This window comes from Polypterus senegalus, chromosome 2 (assembly GCF_016835505.1).
Source record: "Polypterus senegalus isolate Bchr_013 chromosome 2, ASM1683550v1, whole genome shotgun sequence".
Classification (NCBI taxonomy): Eukaryota; Metazoa; Chordata; class Cladistia; order Polypteriformes; family Polypteridae; genus Polypterus; species Polypterus senegalus.
Window position 1 is genome coordinate 140,664,619 of NC_053155.1, and position 22,593 is coordinate 140,687,211.

Consider the following 22,593-nt stretch of genomic DNA (forward strand, 5'->3'; position numbering starts at 1 on the left):
AGGACTTTTCATCTCTAAGAAAGAATAACCAAATCTACAAACAACTACGCTATTCAGCTAAGTAAAGAGTTGACATTTTTATTAGTGGCTAACAAAACAACACTCTCAAAATCTACTTGATAAAATTCTGGGTTGCTGTAACTATAACTTTTTTTTTCCCCCCTCCAAATGAACTTAAATTCAGTTTCCAAATTGATATAAAATGAAGCTGCCATATTGAAGACATGATTGCAAAAGTATTTTTAGTTGAAGTTTATTCACAGTAAAATGGGACTCTTTGTAAATACATGGCACAATCATATTTACAGTTCCAAATGACTATAGTCTGCACAGATGTTTGCAAAGGATAATGAACGACACACAGTAACTTTATGGAGAAGACATGAGCAAGTTGAAGGTTTGTGAGTAAAAGTATTGCGTGAACACTGACACTCCTGTAATCAAAAAGTACAGAAACACGATTCAAAGAAAAGAAAGTGTGTAATAGTAATCTTGTGTTGCAAATTATACAACAAACTAGTGTAAAGAGCACAGCACGTACTTGTAATCGGCTACCAAAGTGCTGGGCTGAATACAATTATTCATATGCAGCACAGCTTACTTAATATATAAACATTTACATGACATTTTTAAACACAAAACTAAATTGGTTGTGCAGCGTTTCTTTAAAAAAATCAAAGAAAACTACTTTATATCAAGGATACAGGGCTTCTAGGAGCTATGTGTAGGAATTTGCACTCGCCTAGTTTTAAATAATTTTTTTAGGAGTGTTTTTTTTTTTAATCCATTTAGGTTTATATATTATAATTGGCAGTAGAGCTTTTGCCTGTTTAAAATTTTTTTTTTTCAACCAAAGAGGCCACCGCTAGTGTCCAGTCAAGTAATCCTGGGTGGAATCAGAAGCAAAGGAATCCGCATCCTCATTGTCTGAATCTTCACTGCTGTCATCTGCAGCCGGCTCGCCAGTCAATGCAATGCGGGCGTAATCGTCCGTGTCAATAGACTTGCAAAAATGAATTGCATATTTCAATTTTTCCTCCAACACATGCTTACAGGAGTACCTGGGCAATTTTAATAGGAAGAAACAAGTGTAGGACTCTGGAAGAAAGTGATCTGGAGGGTTGTATTTATCCAGTACCTGCAAAGTAAACAGTAGACATTATACACACAGGATCAAAAAGTGCACGCTAACACAACTTCACAGTACCAACAAGACTTCAACTGTAAAGCACATCTAATTAAAACATAGCAACCTACATACAATAAAGTAAGTACTGTATATACTCAAGTAAAAGTCGGGTCTTGAAACCTGAAAAATTGATCATAAAATCGGACCCCGACTGATATGCCCGGTCAAAAATATGACAAATCAATTTTATTTTTTTTTTAATTTATTTTTTTTTTACATCTTTTGCTTCCACCAATCTCATATCAGTTTCTCAGACACATCAAATTATGCTGCAGCAGCGCCGTTACCAATTTCTTTTGCCACTTCAACGACTTTTAATTTAAAACCAGCTTCATATTTCCTTCTGCTCGAACTCTCCAATGCAAATAAGACATGCTCTTACGATAAAGGTGTATGAGAGTATGAGATACAAAAAACACAAAACCGTGCAAATGCCGTTACGAAATAGTTCAGGTATTACTGTGTGGTCACGTAGGCACAATACACAGAAAAAAAAGGCAGTGTGCTTCATAGTTACTCTCTCATGTGGGCGTTAGCATATCATAATCTTTTGGACCGATAGCGTGAGTTTTCTGCATTTGACTTATACGACTGACATTATAAAATACCAGAAATTATACAGTAAAATCAAGACCCGACTTATACAGAGGAGAACTTAAATGTGAGTATATACGGTGAATTTAAAAGAAGCAAAAGATTCCATTCTGTTTTACAAATCATCACTTTAACAGATATTAATTATTACATTAAAGCAACATATTAAAAGGTGTAATCAGACATGGAGTGATGTGCATTTAGCAGCAAAATACTAAGTACAGAATTCACTTTGTTCTTCATCTTCCAGTTATTTCTGAACATACAGTGCAGTTTTTGCAGTTTTACAAGCAGACAGAAGTACAATGTGTACCTGTGTTTGCATCTAGTGGTAAAAGTTATCACCTTAACAAGAAAAAAATATTTTTGAGACATTTCCAAATAAATGCAAAATACACGCTTTGCATCTAATAAATGTTATAATTATACTTGTTTAATCAGACATGAAGTCTTAAAATGCATGATGATGCTACAAAAATCCAACACTTTCTCAAACTGTGCAAGTAGCCTACTTATAGAACGACCAGAATTACAGTTTATAAAAATATCCTAACTAAATGTAAATATTTCTTAAAGAACATATTGTACCTGAACAACAAAGTCTCGTCCTCGAAAGTCTGCAATTGTCCTTGGCAGTCTTGTCCTTCCCCAAACAAATCTAAGAAACAGTGACCTTTCTGTGTTGGAAAAGGATTCCATTACCTCCCAGAACCACTGGATCAAAGGTGCTGTGGGCTCCACTCCTTTATATGTGGCAACCGACTTCAGCAGGTGTAGTGGAATGTCTGGACTGCCACATACCTGTAGACAAAGCAATTACCTTACTTAAAAAATAAAACCTAAACCTGAAAATCTGGGACAAAGACTAATTCAGTAATTAGCACAAAGAAGTCTACTTGATTTATTACCTCAATGAATTTAAAAACAAAGCATAGATTAAGATCCCCACACAGCCTCCTGTGTTCACGTGTAAAGAGATTTGATTTCTTTACATTCTTAGGCCCTTTATATTTTGGTCTTTGTTTTCACCTTTTGTCCACACTACCCCTGTGTTTTCAGCCCCCAAAAACAGAGACTTTACAAAAAACTCCTCAGGGCCATATTCTTCTGAAAATACAGCCTCAGCATTGTGGTGTAGAAGGGCAAAACGCAGATTTTCAAAAAAACACCATGCCCTGATTGGTTTGTGCTGAATACATAGCCCTTGCTTGATTGGATCTTGCTCATTACAACGTCTCACTCCCTGATCAGTCTCCCTTCACGAAAGAAAAACATATTTCATCATCACTTGTAGAAAAGAGTTGCTTTCCTTGGCACTTGTTGTGCTGCTTACCTGTAGAAACCTGAACTCCCTTTTTTGTACAGTCAGAATGTTGCATACTTGCACAAAAGCCAAATAACTTGCCAGTAGCTGCAGTTTGGAGATAAAACCTGTGATTGGCAGCAGTCCCTTCCCCCCTTTATGGATTTTTCCACTAATGTGTGCATGCAAAATGTAACCAAATGTCTATGCCATATGAATATTCGGTTATTTTATAAATGATGTAAACACTTGTATGGACAGAGATCATTAAAAAAAAAAAAACACCATGTTTGAATGAAAAGAAAGTAGTGTGGGCGTTGGCTCGGGGCAGGACAAGCCCTTTAGTCTAGATATGCCCTTGGTTGTTAAATTCTCCACAGATTACTTGACCAAATCTGCATTCATGACTCCATCTCACTAAAGAATTTCTGAGTGAGAGCACAGTGCCCAATGTATTCAGCAATGTTTTTTGTAATTTATATACTGTCCTTGTTAAACACTTCTGTGCTGGAAGATGAAAATGTTGTGTCAACATAAACCAGTAAACTGTTTTTAAATTTTTTTTTCCTATGAGGCAGTGATTACTACCTTAGAGCTTAGCAGTGCTGCATAAAAAAAACTGCTTAAATAACACACTTTCAAGCAAAATCTGAGGGCATTGTAAAGGTTTATAGCTGCTTTTCAACCTCCTAAGTATTTGTAACTCCTCCAATTTTGGTGGCCATTTTACTTAGTATATTGGAAATGATGTCATTAGAGGGACTCTGCTGATGGCCTAACATGATGTAGAGAATTCCACTCTTATCTGTACTCTTGGCATTCAAACAGTTAAACAACTACTTGAAATTTTATTTCGTAAAGAGATATGGACACCAGTGGCATTTAGCTTCAGGATTAGAGATAGCATCAAGTTACTATTTGAAACCCTCAGTAAAATAGCTTGCATGCTTTTGTCTACAAGACATTTTCTTATGATTATAAAGGACATCTGAAGCCATGGTTACAGTGATAGTAGACCTACCATTGTTTCAAGTTCATATCCAGTAAATAGAGAAAGGAGAGGCACAGGAACCACTCGGGCCATCCCCTCCCTGACTGCAGAGACCTGCTCATCAAACTCATGGAGTCTGCAAGTAAAGACAACAAAAATGTCAGTATAGAAGAATGGTATCATAATGAAAATACTGCATTTAGCTGCTATATTAAAGTATGAATTAGTTATCATTTTTAATAATGAAACTTTATGTACCTTATATAATGTAAGTATATTTACTATGAAAACTTTATAGAGCAACTTACTAGCCTCAAAATAAGGACTGCATGCAAACACCACAGCATTTTGGCATTTTAAACTTGTGACTAGTAAGCTGTATTGCACAAAAGGGAAACATTTTATTGCATTTATTGTAAATTACATTTAAAATATTACTGGAGAGCTGCAAAAGAAAAAAGGTGAAGATCAATTCCATATCCAGGACAGAAAGGCAAATGTTTCAAAGTTTACTTTAATTTTACCATTTTGAAATTAACCATAACCTATTAAATTATAAAAATGGCAGAAAGCCTAGTAGTGATATGGAAGAGAGCAGTGCCATTGCTTAGGCAGGTAAAAGTGATTTTTTTTTCTCAGTTTACTAAGGAGCAGCAAGTACTATAAATTGTTTCTTTGAGTGGTATATTTAGCATGTGTACGATGCAACTGGGAGATTTCAATAACATACATAATTAACACTAGAATCCCTGAAGCTTACAATTTTTTTTGTTGTCTCTGACCTCCTTAAATTTTCCTGACATACACCAAGATCACTGTGCTAACAACAAGTCTATGTTGAAGTGTTTATCTAGCGATACGTTTGTAAGGAATTATATGAGTGGCTGTCAAAAAGTTTCCACAATTGTGATATAGCAGCAGAGTGAGAGATCAGATTACGTACACATTGCTGTGGAGGGGAGCGCAGCACATCTGTAGACCACTTACAACAGGTCTGGATTGATTTTGGTGTGTAGTATTGTTTTAACTACCATTTGAGCTAGACGTGTACATAGTCATTTGGCGTAATGTCGCAGTTTGAATGATGTGCTAACATCAAGTTCATATGCAAATTGGGGAAATCAGCTTCAGATACGCTAGCAGCACTGCAGCAATCATGTATGTTTTTATTATATATTGTAATAGTAACAATAATAGCAGCTCGCTACTAAAAATGGTAAATTTGAGAAGGACCCAGAATTGATCCTGCAAAATCTCGATTGTAAGGCAGCAGTCTTTACCTCTGTAGAAGCCAAGCGGACGTGTCTATTTTCTTTCGATTGATTGTGGCTTCATTTTTTTTACACATTGTCAGTAACAAGTAAATTGAACAATTTCTTTTTATTCAGTTATAATCTTCAATAAAAGCACGCTTGTTTTGTTACCTTTTGTGAAAATGTCTATTTGATATTTAGACTTGAGTCTTCACACATTATATACTTCACGTCAACATTTTGTCAATTATTACAATAACATGAAAAAAGTTTGTTTCAGTTATGTGTTCGACATTTCTTGCCTCGCATTTCCTGTCATCCTACATTTACACAGATTGTTGTATCACAAATAATGATATATTATTTACCCTGTACAATTCCAGACACCTTACTCCCAGCTCTGAGAATTATCAGAGCCTCAGTGGGGGAATGGGCTTGCAGACTGCTTGCTGCTTGTGCTGATTGACACATTTTCAAAACAAAGATGGAGCTGACGAGGTACGACAGAATTTAATGTGGTCTGGCATTACAAATATTTTTGTAGGCATCAGGGATTCTAGTGTTAATCACAAAAAGATTACTGCCTAGTTAAACTGCATCAAGAGATGGAGATCTGGCTTTGTGATAGTTAAGTATGTGATGAACTTGGCCTCATGTGACACATAAAATTTAGACCTATGACTAAAATTCACTTTTTTGGCAGACAACATAAATCCACAAAAAAATTTAAATAGATTAAAACAAGCCAACACACTACAATCTAAAAATATATATTATTTAATGCATAATATTTTTGATTATTTGAAAATGTTTTATTCATCATTTATTCATAATAAGAATAATTACTGAGTCATATTCAGGTTTTGTGGATGAAGAATCCTTTAGATATAATAAAGAAAACCTCAAACCTTACTTTGCACCATAAATTATCCATCCATCCATTTTCTAACCCGCTGAATCCGAATAGGGTCACGGGGGTCTGCTGGAGCCAATCCCAGCCAACACAGGGCACAAGGCAGGAACCAATCCTGGGCAGGGTGCCAACCCACCGCAGGACACACACAAACACACCCACACATCAAGCACACACTAGGGCCAATTTAGAATCGCCAATCCACCTAACCGGCATGTCTTTGGACTGTGGGAGGAAACCGGAGCACCCGGAGGAAACCCACGCAGACACGGGGAGAACATGCAAACTCCACGCAGGGAGGACCCGGGAAGCGAACCCGGGTCTCCTAACTGCGAGGCAGCAGCGCTACCACTGCGCCACCGTGCCGCCCACCATAAATTATGATGTGAATAAATAATCATAAGGCATTATCTAATGGTTTTGCTGCTGCCACCTGGTGGCCACCTTTAAAGCTTAATCATTACTACGGAAAAGTCCCCATATGTGGGACAATAAAGGCCCAAAATGGTGGGCTTGAGAGGAATTTGTAAAACACATGCTGACTGAATAGGTTTCATGTGTATATAGGGATAGTATTTTAAACAACAAGCACCACAAGAAATAAATGTACAATCTACAGTATATCAGTACCACATTTACTTACCTGTAATTTATTGCTAATCTCACATATTCTGCCCGATTCTCCAGTGTGATATGGGCATATTTGGAACTCAGCTGAATATCTTGACCACTGGCATTTGGCACAGTGAATGGAAGGGTCATAGCTTCAAACTCTTCAGCAGTTGCTTCATTGTCACGGATGTACATAAGCCCAGGAATAAAGTCTTTATCAACCTGTGAAGGCCAAGAATTATAAGGTGGGGGATCTATTCTGTTATTCTATAACTTATATAAACAAACTGTGATCTTAAAGTTATCTTTGTATTAAGCATCAAAGGCTAAAACACATAGGGGTAAATCAAAAAATATCCACAATAAAGATTTATAATGTTTATTCTGTTGACTGCAACCGTCATTACACATGCTTATGTATGTGAGCTTTGTCAAACTTGCTGCGATGCACTGCCACACTGATCTGGTTGATCACTGCAGTGTTATATCATTGTTAACATGATTTCACCAACTTAAGTAAGTGCCAAAGAAGAGCAGTGTGCTGTTCCCATGTCTTTGTGGGCTGAAGGGCAACAGGAGCACAGATTCTTTGTCAGCTTTTCAGTACAGTATGGACAGAATACTTTACTTCAATAAATTGTCCATAAATTGACTTAAAAGTTCAAGAATGGGCAGACAACCGTGACTGATAAACAACAATCAGGTCGCCAATCCACGTCCATTACAGCAGACAGCACTGAACAAGCCTGTGACTTGACACTGGCTTGTGACTGCTGGACTAGGAGACTATGTCAGATAATAATGCTAAGTAAACTAGGTATTCTTTTTGTATTCATTTTCATAAATATACCAAGGACACTTTTTGACTTAATGTTGTATCATTTTATAATGCATGAAAGATGTATTGAAGACTATGTCAATTGCTCTAAAACATTTTAATTTCAAAGACAAAATGCTTTTATGCACAATCAATATACCAAGCCACTTATCATCAATTTGATCACCCAACAAAAATACTTTTTTTACATGACATTCTGTTGAGTTTTAACTGTTTCATTGATATGCATGGAGAGAAGCACATAACTCTATGGCAACTGTCAGAATCGAGATACAGCAGCATTACTCTATGGATTCTATGTATTAATGGAAAAGAGCTGCTCAAAAACAACTGAAATGGATTCTGTCTGACATTTTATCTTCATAAACTGTAATGCATATCAGCAGATACATACTCCATTCAGTCATACTTAAGTTTACTTTGAGTTGGGTAAAACTATTCACATTGACTTTGTGTGAAAAGTGAGATAACTTCATCCTAGTTTAGAAAGAGGCACTAAGAACATGAACTGTTGAGTCACCTTGGTGAGTTACCAATATACTGACTGCTATGTCCTACTCCCATTTCTGGTACTTTTCATCATTAACACTGTCTAGGGTTTCGGAAATAAAGAAATGAAAGCTGCTTAGCTATGAAGCCTATTGTTATTTCCAACTGAAATTCTCTTGGCTTTGCCATTCCTTGCCCATTTCTTTTTTCCTTATTATCCATTTTTTCTGTTAAGCATTAATGTATACAGTAAATGTAATTCAATACAGTAAATAGTTAAAAGTTTAAATGAAATCACAGTAAAAAACAAATGTAACCTAATATATGTAAAACCACTCCAAGTCTGGCAAGGCAAACATTGTGAAGATATTCGCAAATCCAACTAAAAAATGCAGGATCCAGAAAAATGAAAACTACTAAATAAAAATCAGTTGAAAACCTCCTCTAAAATTAACACAATGAGGGACAAAAGCATCTAACTAACCAAAAAATCTACAATTTCTGAAAATACATAAAAGTAATAACCATTCATGTACAATGTAAAATCATTCTGATTCCAGATAGGGATTGGTAATTCAGTATGTGTATGTAAACAGGGGAAATGTGAAGAAGGACAAGGACCAACAGTATGACATTTTCATCCAACACATAAAACATGGTCTAAGCTGACATTAGGCAGGGGAACACAAAGCATACTAGAGTACTGTATGACAGAAACATTCAATACTCCCATGTTTGACACCAGGGGGCAGGCTACTTGACAGTGGTTAGACTGACCCACAAACCCCACACAATGTAAGGGATGGAGAGAAATATCAGATACAGCAAGTCTAGCCCAATACAAGACAGGGTAAGTCTGATCCTTCATTAAATGTAAATAAAGATTTGGATGCACAGAGTCATGATGTCTGCTACAAGAAAAGCATTAAATGAGCAGTCTATAGGTTGCCTGTGACACCTCCCTCTGATATCAATAAAGTGCAAACTTCTATCCATCTAATTCTTTAGGGGCCTTGGATGGCCTAGGAGAGCTGGTCAAAAGAGACAACAGTTATGTGGAATTACCTCAAGCAGCAATGCTAAGATGATTCAAAGGTAACTCATAGACAGGGTTTAAAGCAGAATCCTAAATTAAAGCAAGTGAAGTGCAGAGCTGGGAAGAAACACTTGACTGGCAGGAAGAGGAAGAAATGCCAGAGGAAAATGGAGTGAAAAGGGAGTGCTTCATGACAACAGGGCAAATGGACAAACTACCACACTGATAGGTGAGAGCTCAAAAAGCCATGAAAATGGGCCAAAAGCTGCTATGGGGTTTAGCATTTCCTTATAATTGAGGTGCATTTTGAATACACCTACATGTTATATTTTGTCTAATATACATCCTCTTTCACTTCTTTGGTTTATTTCTGGATTAGGTTCATCAAAAGAGTGACATTTACTGATGACACTATGCTTGTATATTTTCTGGTGTTCAGGAGTTCAAACTCCTTTTATTTGAAAGGTTAAAAAAAAAATACCTCACTGAGGTCAGCAATTGTTAAGTTCATTCCAGCCAGCTGTTTCCAGACAGGTTCGGCAAGGTTCAGACTCAGAGGACTCCCTGTGCGGATGGCAATTCCTAACAGTACTCCTAAAAAGTAGAATAGTTGCTTAAAATTAATAAGTGCAATACGATTAATTTACACAAATATACACAAAAAAAACACCAAAAAACATCTCAGTCACAGGTGCTGAATGGTGTCTGGTGTCATGTTCCCTAAAAAACTTTGCAGCTTTTCTTCTTGCCAGTTGGTGGTTCTCAGAATATTTGCAGTTGACTGTACAGTAGCTGGTGTTTCACAATGGCCGACACACTCATGGTTATTTAAGGTAGGTCTGTGTAAATAACAGAGTCAAAAAGCTTGCTGCTCTGAAATTGCCTCTCAGACACACAATTGCTAGAAGTGAAGACGTGCCATTGCAAGAATTTCAACAAACAATAAAAGTATAGCCCCATTACCAAAAAGTAAGGGATGGTGTGCAAGATATAAATACAAATGAAATACATAATTTGCCAAACTCTTAAAGTCCATATTTCAGTGAAAATAGAATGAAGACAACATATCAAACGATGAAATTGAGAAGTGTTTTTTTTTTATGAAAACAATATAGGCTTATTTTATCAACTGTTTTGTAAATGGGGTTAAAGAATGTTATAAACACATTATCTACAAGAAAGGTACAAACAAAAAAGTATTTTTTAAGTTGTCTTCATTTTTTAAGATACTGAGGGGGGCCATATGAACAGGACAGTTTATCCTCAGTAATGCAATGCTCTCCGAATGGAGTGTTAACACCACCATGCTGAGACATCATTTGTATTTGTGTTGTATTACTTTATTTGTGGATTACAAATGGAAGGACAGATGGAAGGTTATTTAACTGAAGGACCATACAGAAAGGAAAATCGCTGATGTTTTATCTCACCTAAAAATCGAAACATATTCATATGAAGCATTGATTTGGCTGCAGGATTCAAAAGGAAGCAATCTCTGTTTGCTCCAGATTCATCCCGTCCATTTGGAGTAACAATCAGCAGTGGAGTTAAGCCATTCTGGAGCTCCTCACACATCTCTGCTATTGACTCACTGTAGCCTCCTCCGCAGTCATCTACTGATTCCCCTATTAATGCAGAATAACAAACAGTTTTAACCACAAGGTTAAAGAGTTTTTTTTTTTCTTAAAATGATTTGAAAACCCTTTATCAATGTGATAATATTCCTAGATTGCTTTACAACCAATTTGAGCCAGTAAATGTGCTGTTATACTGAATATTATGTTAAAGTGTTACACCATTCTCTCAATGTGTTTAAAGAAACAACATACAGGCACATCTGGACAGAAGTAGAGTGAGGTTTGTTAAATGAATGAAAAGAGTGGACAACCCAGGGGGTGAGGAATAGATGACTTTTTGGGTGGTGGTGAGAAGTGAAAAGGTTACAAGACCTGGCCAATAGGTAGCAGCTCATGCGTGCCCACTAGTGGGTGCTCAGTCCAAGGTGGAAGCATATGGAAGTGTGTTGTTCTCTTACATTAATCTATTAACAGAGAAGGTCTCTTGGAGACCCAGCCTTTTAAGGGACACAGACATGACTAGAATTCACTACAGGAAGGTGTCTAATATCTCCTTGAGTCTAACGGTTAACTACATTTAGGGCTGGCAGGTGTGGTAGGGATGAAGGCTCAAACAGCTCAAGAAAAAGGTTCATGGTCAGAGAGTGAGAATAAGATAGAGGGAGATCACAAGTTGGATGTTTTTACTGTCAGGTGAGCAAGCTGCTCCAACAGATAAACAGGGGTTCAAGATTAAGAGAGATGGCCTAGGGGTTTTGTTTCTGTGATATTTAATTTGTGTTAATTTCCCTCTTTTGTTTACTTTGTTTACATATTGCCTCCTTAGTATCTGTTTGGGTGTGATGGGCTGCCATGATTCCATGACACTTCTACATGATTTCATACATTTTTTTCCATTATTATTCAGCAGTATATCAATATAAATCTTTATTTTGACTACTTACACAAGTATCTGAAGTCACTATTCCTTTTTCACAAAAGTGACACATAGTGTGCATAAAAATTCCTTTCTCACCACAAAAAAAAAAAAAATCAAAAGAAAAATCAATGTGTAGTGTTTTGAAAGTCCTGGTAAAACAGCAGGTATAAATTAATTTGAACATATATCCTCACCTACAAATTTGACTTTCCAAACCCGGTGAGGAAGCAAAAGGCTGTCTGGGCTGAAGGAGCTCATCTTAGCACACATCTGGCCAAAGACAGACTTTGTGCCATCTGGTCCAGCCAGCCCACCCTTACTTCTGGAACGTTTAACCTACAGGAGAAGGAAAAATGCAGCTGTCACAACTCGGCAAATTTGAAAAGAGTATTTTGAGAGCTAATGTAGCTTGCCCTAGAAGTAGCAGAACATTTTCTTTTTTTATACATATAGCACTCTTCTTAATATTAACAGTTAAAAGCATTTTGCTGACCATGAAACAATAAATTTTCAATTATAATAAAACAAATCACATTTACTAGAAAAAAATAGAGCTCAGAGTGTTGTGTGAAGACAATAAGACATAATTGTCCTGCATTTCCCTCATCACGATCCCCAGATGTTCTTGCACAATGCTCTTTTTAGACGTGACAGCTTGATTGACTCGCTTTAACCTTTAATAAACCATGCCATTTTCATATTTTTAACTTGCCACCATACCCTACTATAAAAATAAGTGAACACAGCTACACTTAGGAAGACGTGTGCCATAATAAATGCTAAATAAGCATGAGCTTCAGAGCAACTGTTCATCTCACTGGTATTACACAGCCAAAAAATGGCTGCATCCATATCGAAGATCATTATCTTCCTATGCATTCAGTGCATAACTGGGATTAATGTGAAATGGAAGAAAGAACTAAGAAAAGGAAACATTTGACATAACAAGTGAAAATACAAAAACATGTGTCCCTCCAGCCAGTTATGAAACTTTGCAGACCAGGCATAACTTTGACAACAAGCAGTGGTTCCTTAATCTGAGCAATACCTCAACATGATGTGCAAACTGAAGTGAAGCCAGTCAAAGCTGGTGTTTTCCTACCTGTAAAGAAACTTCTTGCAGCTTAGATGGCTCATGTGGTTACTCCCCCCGCTATCTTACTTTAAGTTAACTTTAACAAACAACAACTGATTGAGGAAGCACACATAAATAGAAACAGGCTGTAAAGGAAGGAATATACTCCAAGAGAACAAATCTGCAGACATGGGCTCAAGTTCTGCATCTCATTTCAGCTGTTCAAGAGATAAGAAGTGCAAATCTGTAAGACTTTTAAGTTGTAGGGAAAATCTACCAGGAAAACTGTACTGAGAAATAAAGCCAGAATGGACCACTTTTAAGACCTTAATTATAATAATAATACATTTTATTTAATAAAATCTTTCTTAGCACTCAAGGTCACCTTACAATGAACTAAACATCAGTAATAAAGATAAAAACAAACAGGACAATAATATGAAATAGCAATAAAGGTACAGAAGTAGTAACAAACATCAAAGATAACTGGCTATAACATTTGAAACTCATAATTGCTATGCCTATTTAAAAAGATATGTTTTGAGAGCAACTTTTGAATTGTGTTATTGAGTCTAGCTGATGGATATGAGAATTCTAGAGGTGAAGGGCACTATGAGAGAATGGTCTAGCTCCCATAGAACAGAAAGTAAAGCTGCAGATGAGGATCTGTGTGAGCAAGAGGGAGTGCACGTCTGTATAAGATCAGTAAGGTAGGAAGGAGCAAGATTGTGGAGAGGTTTCAATTTTAAGAGCAGTATTCTATATTGTATTCGGTAGTAAACAGGGAGCCAGTGAAGTTGGGAGAGAATAGGTGTAATATGTTCAGTGGATTTAGAACAGGTAATTGACCTGGCAGCAGCATTTTGTATAAGTTGTAAGCAATGGAGTTTTTTTAGGAATGCCAAATAGAATAGCATTACAGTAATCTATACATGACGTTACTAAAGCATTAAACAATACTTCAGTACTGTGTTGTGTAAGAACAGAAAAAAGTCAGGAATTATTTCAGAGATGGAAGAAAGCAGTCCTTGAAACATTATTTATATGGGAAATAAAAAAGAGGGTACAGTCTAGAATGATGCCCAGGTTCTTAACCTGGGAAGATGTTTGTGATAGTGTTGTTAATTAACACTAGAATCCCTGAAGCCTACGAAAATATTTGTAATGCTGGGCCACCTTAAATTCCCTCGCACCTCGCTATCAGTGTTTTTGTTTTGGAAATGTGTCAATCAGCACAAGCGGCAAGCAGCCTGCTATCCCATTCCCCTCCGAGACAGCTGAAGTCACTTTATCTGGGAGTTAGGTGCCTGGAATAGTATAGCTAAATAATATATTGTTATTTGGAATACATGCATTCCATGTGTGCTCCATGTCTACAACGACCTGGGCAAAGTTAGGAAAACAGGAAATGTGAGGCAAGAAAGGCTGAATCCTTAACTAAAACTGAAAACTTTTTTCATGTTATAGTAATAATGACAAAATGCTTACATGAAGTGTATAATGTGTGAAGACTGAAGTCCAAATATTAAATAAACACTTTCACAAAAGCTTTTAACAAAATAAGTCTGCTTTTATTCAAGAATACAACTACAAAAACACCAAATTATTCAATTTACAAGTTGCTATAATGATAATTGTATCAATAATATTAATAAATAATAATTAATAATAGCTTTTATTATACTAATAATAATAACAGCAGCTCACTACTCAAAGTGGTAAATGTTAGGTGGACCCGGGATCGAACCCGCAACTTCTTGATTATGAAGACAGCACTTCTTACCTCTGCACCAGCCAAGAGGACATGTCTACTTTGTGTTGCTTGATATTTGAGCTTCAGTTTTTACACAGTGACAGCAACATGTAAATTGAATAATTTTTTTTTTCAGTTATACAGGTATTATTTATACAGGTAATATGTTTGATTTAAAGGCACAGGCAGACTACAAGGGCAGCAGCTGTAGCAGTGACCAAACAGAAAGCTTGTATGTGGGTAGAGTTTTGTGAAGCTAATAACAGTGATTTTTGGATAGCCTAACAGAGTTTCTGGCAAACCACTTGACAGCTAAGGAATAGTTATATAAAAAGAAAAAAAAAAAAAAAAGACATCAACCTAGGCTGTCCCAGTAAGGATGAGAAAACATTGAATTTAACTAGCATATCATCAAGAGGTACAAAGAACACTTTGAGGAACTCCTAAACCCAGTGAATGCAATGTACCCTACATGGAGGGGAAATGGGCAGCATCATTTGTTGGGGTAGGGTCCATCTCTGTGAGTACCCGTACTGCAAAGATTAAAATGCCTTGTAGTGGCGAGGCCACAGTGGTGGAAGATAGCCACACAAAAATGCTGAAGGCACTTGGGATTATGGAGGTGTTTTGGGTAACATGCCTCTTCAATGCCTGGAGGAAAGCAACAAACAGTGCTCAAGACTGGCAGACTGGAGCTGTGTTCATAATTTTTAAAAGGTAAGACAAGATGCTAAATATTGATTGTCATGGACAGCTCATCGCACAGCTCAGCCCACCAGAGAAACCCTATACTCCAGTACTGGGACAGAAGCAAGAGAACAAATGGCCATCCACCAACCAACTAGCACTCTAACCTTGGAAAGGTATTTGAGGGGTCATATGAGAATATGCTAATTCCTTGTCTCCTATCAAGATTTTGACTAACATGACATCTAGAGTAAGTCAAGGCCTGGAATATATGAAGTTGCTTCTCCATTCTAAACAGATCATTTTGGCAAGATACCATTTCTACACCACCCAACTCAACAAGCACTCAACTGCCATTCTGAATTACATTTGACTGAATCTGAAACATAAAACACATTCAGTTCAGATTAGGAAGAACAATATTACCACTGTGAAGACATGGACATGTCTGGCTGCTCCTGCAATTACTCATTATGGTTCAGCCAATTCCCAGGCAGAAATCAAAGTAATTAAAAAATATCCCATTATGTGACATGCTGACATCTTCAAATGCTGTTCTCCCAAATGAGTGGAATTTGGCAATATCAAATGATTTATTCTCAATAAATGTATGAAATCTGGTTCCCTTATTTTCTCCATGTCTAGCTTGCTTTTGTCTGATGAACAAAGTTTTAAGGACATGTCTGGCACTTGTTAAAGTTTAAAAATTTTCACAGAGAAATGTCACTATCCTGGTATCGCACAGTAAGTTGGTTTGCATTTTATAACTGAGCCTTGCACAAGCTGCTTTTTGCTCGACTACAAAAATTTAAGAGTATGTATGTACCCTGTACATCCGGAAAGAAAAAAAATAAATGGATGCATAATACTTTTTTTGTTTAAGAATCTGCCTGTCAGAGAACTGACTCCATATTGAACTTGACAAACTCCAGAGGTTCTAATATGAACACTAACTTGGCAACTTCCTTATATACCCCAACAAATTAAAGTAAAAACAGCAATTAGGACTACTATAACTTTCAGTTTACTCATTGAACTTTGCAAGCGCCTTACACATATATCTTCAGTTCTTTATAAACTTTGGAAAAGCACATTATTAAGAGCTTGTGATAACAATCAAATGCCTTATAAAGGAAATCACATGGAAAGCACCACTACTGACCTGGAGCAAAATGTTTACAGATAAACTTTGATAATACATGTTCCACCAATATGAAAACACAAAATCACATGTTACTTCTCTCATGCATTGAATCACATTTATTTGCTAATCTATACTTAAAAAAAATTCTGATACCTCAAAATGCACAAAAATACACTGGGGGTATTTTCCTATTTAAAGTATAATAAAAATGAATAAACGTGACAATCAGTATATCAGGCAGCAAACCAGTAAAAGTAAAGCCTTTGAGGAAGGGCTCAGCAGGGAACAAGACTGCAAGGACATTACTATAGTACAGCACAGGAGGTGGACTGTAAGACACACCCTGATGAAAATGCAACAGTAGTGGTAAGATGGCCAGTGGCAACAGGACACCACCAGTAGGGGAGACTCTATCTCAACACTGTGACTAAAGCCCTGGAAAGAGTTGATTGTGAGGCATCAATATGAGTGTTGAACAGTGGAAGACAAATGGAATTCTATCAGGAGTTCCCCATGCCATTAGGTGGCAGCACAGTGACCCATAAAAATATATGACATGGAGGCTTAACCTTTACATGAAATGTGAGGCAAAGAACCCAGGCTATTTGGGGGAGATCTCAGGTTCATTTTGGACCATGGAAATGGTCTTAGTGGTTACCATGCAAAACAGTTTCTGGCTTAGGCTTAAAACCCACATCCAGCCACTAGTATGGGAAATTCTGATTTGGGTGGAAGACAAAGAAAGTTTCAATTGATGGGAAGAAAACAGCCCAGATAGAGGGGTGGGGGCAGAGATATGTGGGTAAGTGCATTAGACACCCTACAACATAATGAACTTTTAGCTTTTATTAGCCAGTACTTAATGTACAGGAATTTGAATTGACTTGGTAGATTTGGAGCTGCTTATGACATAACACAACGTTACATACGAAAAACATAAATAGCATAATTTAAAAGAAAAACTATACATAGTTGCACAATAGTATTAAGATGTGCAAATTAAAGTGTGAGTGTGCATGCACATAGACACATATACACGTACATTTATTGCACATATACACACGTTCATACAGTAGATGACTGAACACATGAATATGCAAAGACGACAAGTTAAACTACTGGTTTGAGAGGGTTATGGTTCCTGTGAAAGAAACTGTTTAGGTGTCTATTAGTTTTAGATTGACCTGAAATATTTACCAGGGGTGTTGTACCGTGTTAGCCATTATGAATGTAGTGAGAAGTCAAGCAAAATGACACTTTTTATTGGCTAACTAAAAAGATTACAATATGCAAATTGCAATCTTTTTAGTTAGCCTATAAAAGGTGTCATTTTGCTTGACTTCTCACTACATTCATAATGGCTAACACGGTACAACACCCTAGTACTAAGTTTATATTGTCTAACAGAAAATCATTATTTTGTTTGTATTCTTAGGGGTAACACAAGATTTACAGATGTCTGGAGAATGTGGAATGTTAAATTAACATAACATTCTCAAGCCTGCTTAATCCAAGTTGAGTTTGTGAAGGGCAGGAGTCTGTCCCAGCAGTACTGTGAGCAAGGAAGGCACCAATCCACCAGGACTGTAGGACCCACTCATGTACACAAAACCACCGACATTTACACTCATATGAAGCCATTTTAAAGATGCCAATTAACCTAATACATACATCTTTGGGATGTGAAAGAAAAAGTGGGATACCTGAAAAAAAAACCCTTGCAGACAAGCAGAAAAAGTGCAAAGTCTATCCAAAGAACGACAAAACAGAGGATTCCAACTTCAGAATTTGTAAGGTGGCAGCAACAAATAGTGTGCTGCCCTTAAGGTAAAATAAATAACCTTCATTTTATATAGTGCCTTTAATGTTGATCACCATGCTATACTATAGCAAACATACAGTATGTCATTCATTCAACAACATAGTAGTGATTATGGTTCTTAGTAAACTAAATTAAATAGATGCTCTGCTTAACTTCAGTAAAATAAATTTCTTAAAAACTGCTTAAAATAGAAGCATAATCATTAACTACCTGTATTCTGTTCAGCTCCACCACTGGGCCATGCTGACGATCTCTAACCATTGTTGCCTGAACAACTTTTCGGAATGCAGCTTCCTATAAAAGATACACGTCAATTTGTTAGCTACATCTGGGCTTTTACAGAAAGTTTTAAAACCAAATTACCAAATTGTGCCTATGACCAACACAGCAGCAGTATTAGTGTTCCACTATACCTGCATTTGAAATATGATGACTTATAATCCATGGAAGTTAAATTTCTACTTTCAATACATCAATTAAATAATATAAATGAGTTAACTCTATATATGCATTTAAACCAGCATAACCAGAATGTATGGACCGGTGATGCTGCATAGTTGTGTGGGACAGTAGCAGACAGTAAGTCTTCCCAAATCTCTATCAGTAGTACTATACCAGTGTTCATGCTAAACAAATGATTCTGCAGTCTAAGGTGGACGTCATTTGGAGAGCATGTTGGTTTTTGAGAGTTGCAGAATTACAAGTCAAGTACATTTTTTTTACTGCAAAACAAGTGTTTGGCTTTTGTTTTACTGCAAATTTTAAGTATATGCAAAGCTTAAAAATTAGAGCTATGTCATCAAAGGTTACCAAGGCCAAACTGGATATAAAACTACAATTAGGAAATATGAGAAATAATCTTCACTTTTACTTACAGGTCCCAAAGAGACAGCATCAACACTGCAAACAGTAGTTTGTTAAAATGGGTTGCCAGATAAATAACAATGTAATTTGTTTTATATTACAACACGTTGTGTCATAGGATTGCATCAAGTCATCATAGAGATAATGCAATCAAACATTCTACTCAAAGTTGATGGGATGTAGCAATGAATGACTTTAATTAATAAAGTCAGATCTAAACTGTATCAATGATTAATTTACAGCTGTGGTGCTCTGATGTTATTAATTAAAATCAGATCACCACAGCTGTAAATTAATCACTAATACAGTTTAAATGATGTAACTACACTTCACCAGCACACACTGAAGAATGTTAAACAATGAATAATAATACCTTCCTAAAAATAAAACAAGACTTATTAGATACCTATAAATATAGAACATAAGATTAAAAGTAATGCAAAAAAAGTGCAAAGAATACCAAAACTAAACAGAAAATCCAAAACTCAACTATGGATAACACATACTTAATGCTCAGTTAGACAAGTTTAGGAAAAGATCAAAAAACTTTTTTTCATATCTATATATATAATTCCATGGCAAGCAAGATGCACACAAGTCATGGCAAGCAAGACGCACACAAGACAGAGCCACGCCCACCAACAATTCACAAAGCGGCCGACCATGGCACGCAAGACAGACCATGGGATACGTACAACAGAGCCCCGCCAACCAATAATTCGAGCGAGAGCGAAAGCATTTGCCAAGAATGTTTTCATTAATCAAGAATATATAATTCACTAAGCGGCGACCAGGGCACGCAAGAAAGACCATGTGATACTCACTAAGCTGCCGACCAGGGCACGGGAGAAGCTGCACGCAAGAGAGATCATGTGATACGTACGACAGAACCCTGTCCACCAACAATTCATTAAGCAGTCGACCATGGCACGCAAGACAGACCATGGGATATGTACGACAGAGCCCCGCCCGCCAACAATTCGAGTGAGAGCAAAAGCATTTGCCAAGAATGTTTTCATTAATCAAGAACGAAAGTCACAGGTTCAAAGACGATCAGATACCGTCGTGGTTCCGACCATAAACGATGCTGACTGGCGATCCGGCGGCGTTATTCCCATGACCCGCCGGGCAGCCAACCAGGAAACCAAAGTCTGTGGGTTCCGGGGGGAGTTTGGTTGCAAAGCTGAAACTTAAAGGAATTGACGGAAGGGCACCACCAGGAGAGGAGCCTGCGGCTTAATTTGACTCACCTGGCCCAGACACCGAGAGAATTGACAGATTTATAGCTTTATCTCGATATTGTGGGTGGTGGTGCATGGCCGTTCTTAGTTGATGGAGCGATTTGTCTGGTTAATTCCGATAACGAGCGAGACTCCCTCCTATTAAATAGTTATGCGAACCCCGAGCGGGGCTGTCCAGCCCCGTCCCTCGCTCTGGGAGGTGGGGGCGCGGTGGCGGTCCTCCAGTTTTCAGTTACGGAAAATTGTATTTTGCTCTCTCCAAAGTTCCATCTTTTCATTCACTTACAGTCGTATCCTCAAACCCACCCCATTTGGACAGCTGTGTCTTTCAGGAAGTGTTCACTCATCAATACATAATTATGCGCCGTATGTTACGCCGCGGGTTGGCTAGTACTTTATTAATCCCATAGGTAGTGCTGGGTGATATTGACAAAATTCAATATCACAATATTTATCCAATATACAGTATAACAATATGATCATATTTATCAATATCTAAATATACAGTACAGTATGTTAATAAAGATACTACTGTGCATACAAAGCATTAACAAGTACTCTGTGTCAAAAAGGTGTACTGCAGAGACTTGTAACTTGAAACTTGTATTTCAAAAGTTAACTAGACAAAAAAACTATTCAAGAAAAAGAATTTGCTTTTATTTACTTTATGTAGTATAAATTGTTCTTTTAAAACAAATTTTATTATATTTGCAGACATTGTAATAAAAGCATAATTAACTTTTACTGGACAGAACTTAAAATATTTCAAATGTGCAAAAATGACTCTTTAAAAACAGCTTGTAGTCCTTGTCAGTGCTATGGCATTTCTTTACATATCTCTTACCGATCTAAACTCATAAATGCCTACTGCAATAAGCATATAAAGAAACAAAGAAATCATGAAAAAACATATTTTGTTCATGCACAGTTTTCAAATGCTGCCCTCAAAATGCGCATGTAAGAATACACTTTACTGTGTAAAAATTTAAAGTGATATTATGCACAGGCCAGATGTTTTTGTTCATATATTGCTTATACAGTACATGGTTCAATTATGTGGATTGACAACAGATTTGTTCTGCATGCAAAATAGCTAACTGGTTTAATATCTGAGTGGACTTTTTGCCTGTATTCTTCACAGTTTTGTAAAAGCGCTGCGTTGGTGAAGTAAAATCAACTTGGCAATATATACTTAGGTTCTAAGGTATTTTGAATATGATTTTAAACTCTTCTTTTTACATCTTGTAAATGGGAAGCATTTCTTTAGCAATGTGCTCTGTTATAGCATTTATAATTTTGTTCATGGGTTTGATTTTTTGACATATAAGCAACTGTTGATGAATGACTGTAAATTAACTTAAACTTTATTTCACTTTTAAGTTATGCTGCATGTCAAAAGAAGCTGCATCTCATCTTTTCAGACACTAGCTGTATATACTAGTGTGGCTGCTCTATGTGCAGAAAGGTTGCTTGTGTTGCTACCCTTTGCATCATTGTGCCTCATGCAAAGTTTACATATTACATTAATGTGGTCAGTGTCAGTAATTTACAAATTCTCTTCTATGCTAGCAGGATCTATTTCTCCACCTTCCATTACTAATGAAAGCAGATGTACTGTAGTGTTTTTGTTTTGCATGTGCACACATACACTCGTCAACAAGACCTGGTGCAAGCTGTTGAACTTGCATTGCACATAGGCAGCAAAGTCAGATTACTATTATTTCTATTATTAATATTATTATTTAAAGAGCTAGCCTATGTAACTTAATGCAGCCATGTTTTTTGTTCGGGTTGGGCAGCTGAAATGTCAGTATTTTATTAATAGAATTATGATTCACACACAAGTATAAATGTTGTAAACTATCATTAAATACAGTTAAACATAAAAATCCATATCACTGTGTAAAACCAATACAAGTATAACAGTATAGGCAATGTACTGCATAAGGGTAAATTGCCTTTTCGCATGACCTTTGGAGGTCAGAGTGCAGAGTCAGCCATAGTACAGCACTCCTGGACAACTTTCAGGTTAAGAGCCTTACTGAAGGGCCCAACAGAGTAGGATCCCTTCTGGTAGTAATGGAAATTGAACCGGTAGCCTTCCAGATACCAGCGCAGATCCTTATAAACTACAGTATAGTAGACTACATATGTATAAGACATTATAGTAGAAAGAAAATGCTGAAATATTAATTAATAAGTGGTATTAAACAATGGCCAAGATGAACATTCATTATATGTGAAACATTATAAAAGAGGTTATGACATGCTAATACTGGTTTTTACTATAATA

At 36.7% G+C, this 22,593-nt stretch overlaps 1 protein-coding gene across 5 annotated transcripts in view; it reads right to left on the bottom strand.

Moving 5' to 3' along the window:
* Positions 1-237: 237 nt before the first annotated feature.
* Positions 238-22,593, bottom strand: part of herc2 (HECT and RLD domain containing E3 ubiquitin protein ligase 2) — a 390,659-nt gene continuing 368,303 nt past the window's right edge. For all 5 annotated transcript variants that reach the window (XM_039744703.1, XM_039744704.1, XM_039744707.1 and 2 more), the window contains 8 exons: positions 18,406-18,489; positions 11,909-12,050; positions 10,649-10,843; positions 9,700-9,812; positions 6,887-7,077; positions 4,108-4,213; positions 2,372-2,584; positions 238-1,138 (listed from right to left, as the gene is read on the bottom strand). In XM_039744703.1, the coding sequence (XP_039600637.1) occupies positions 866-1,138; positions 2,372-2,584; positions 4,108-4,213; positions 6,887-7,077; positions 9,700-9,812; positions 10,649-10,843; positions 11,909-12,050; positions 18,406-18,489 (1,317 nt within the window). In that variant the 3' untranslated portion in view covers positions 238-865. The remainder of the gene's footprint in view (positions 1,139-2,371; positions 2,585-4,107; positions 4,214-6,886; positions 7,078-9,699; positions 9,813-10,648; positions 10,844-11,908; positions 12,051-18,405; positions 18,490-22,593) is intronic.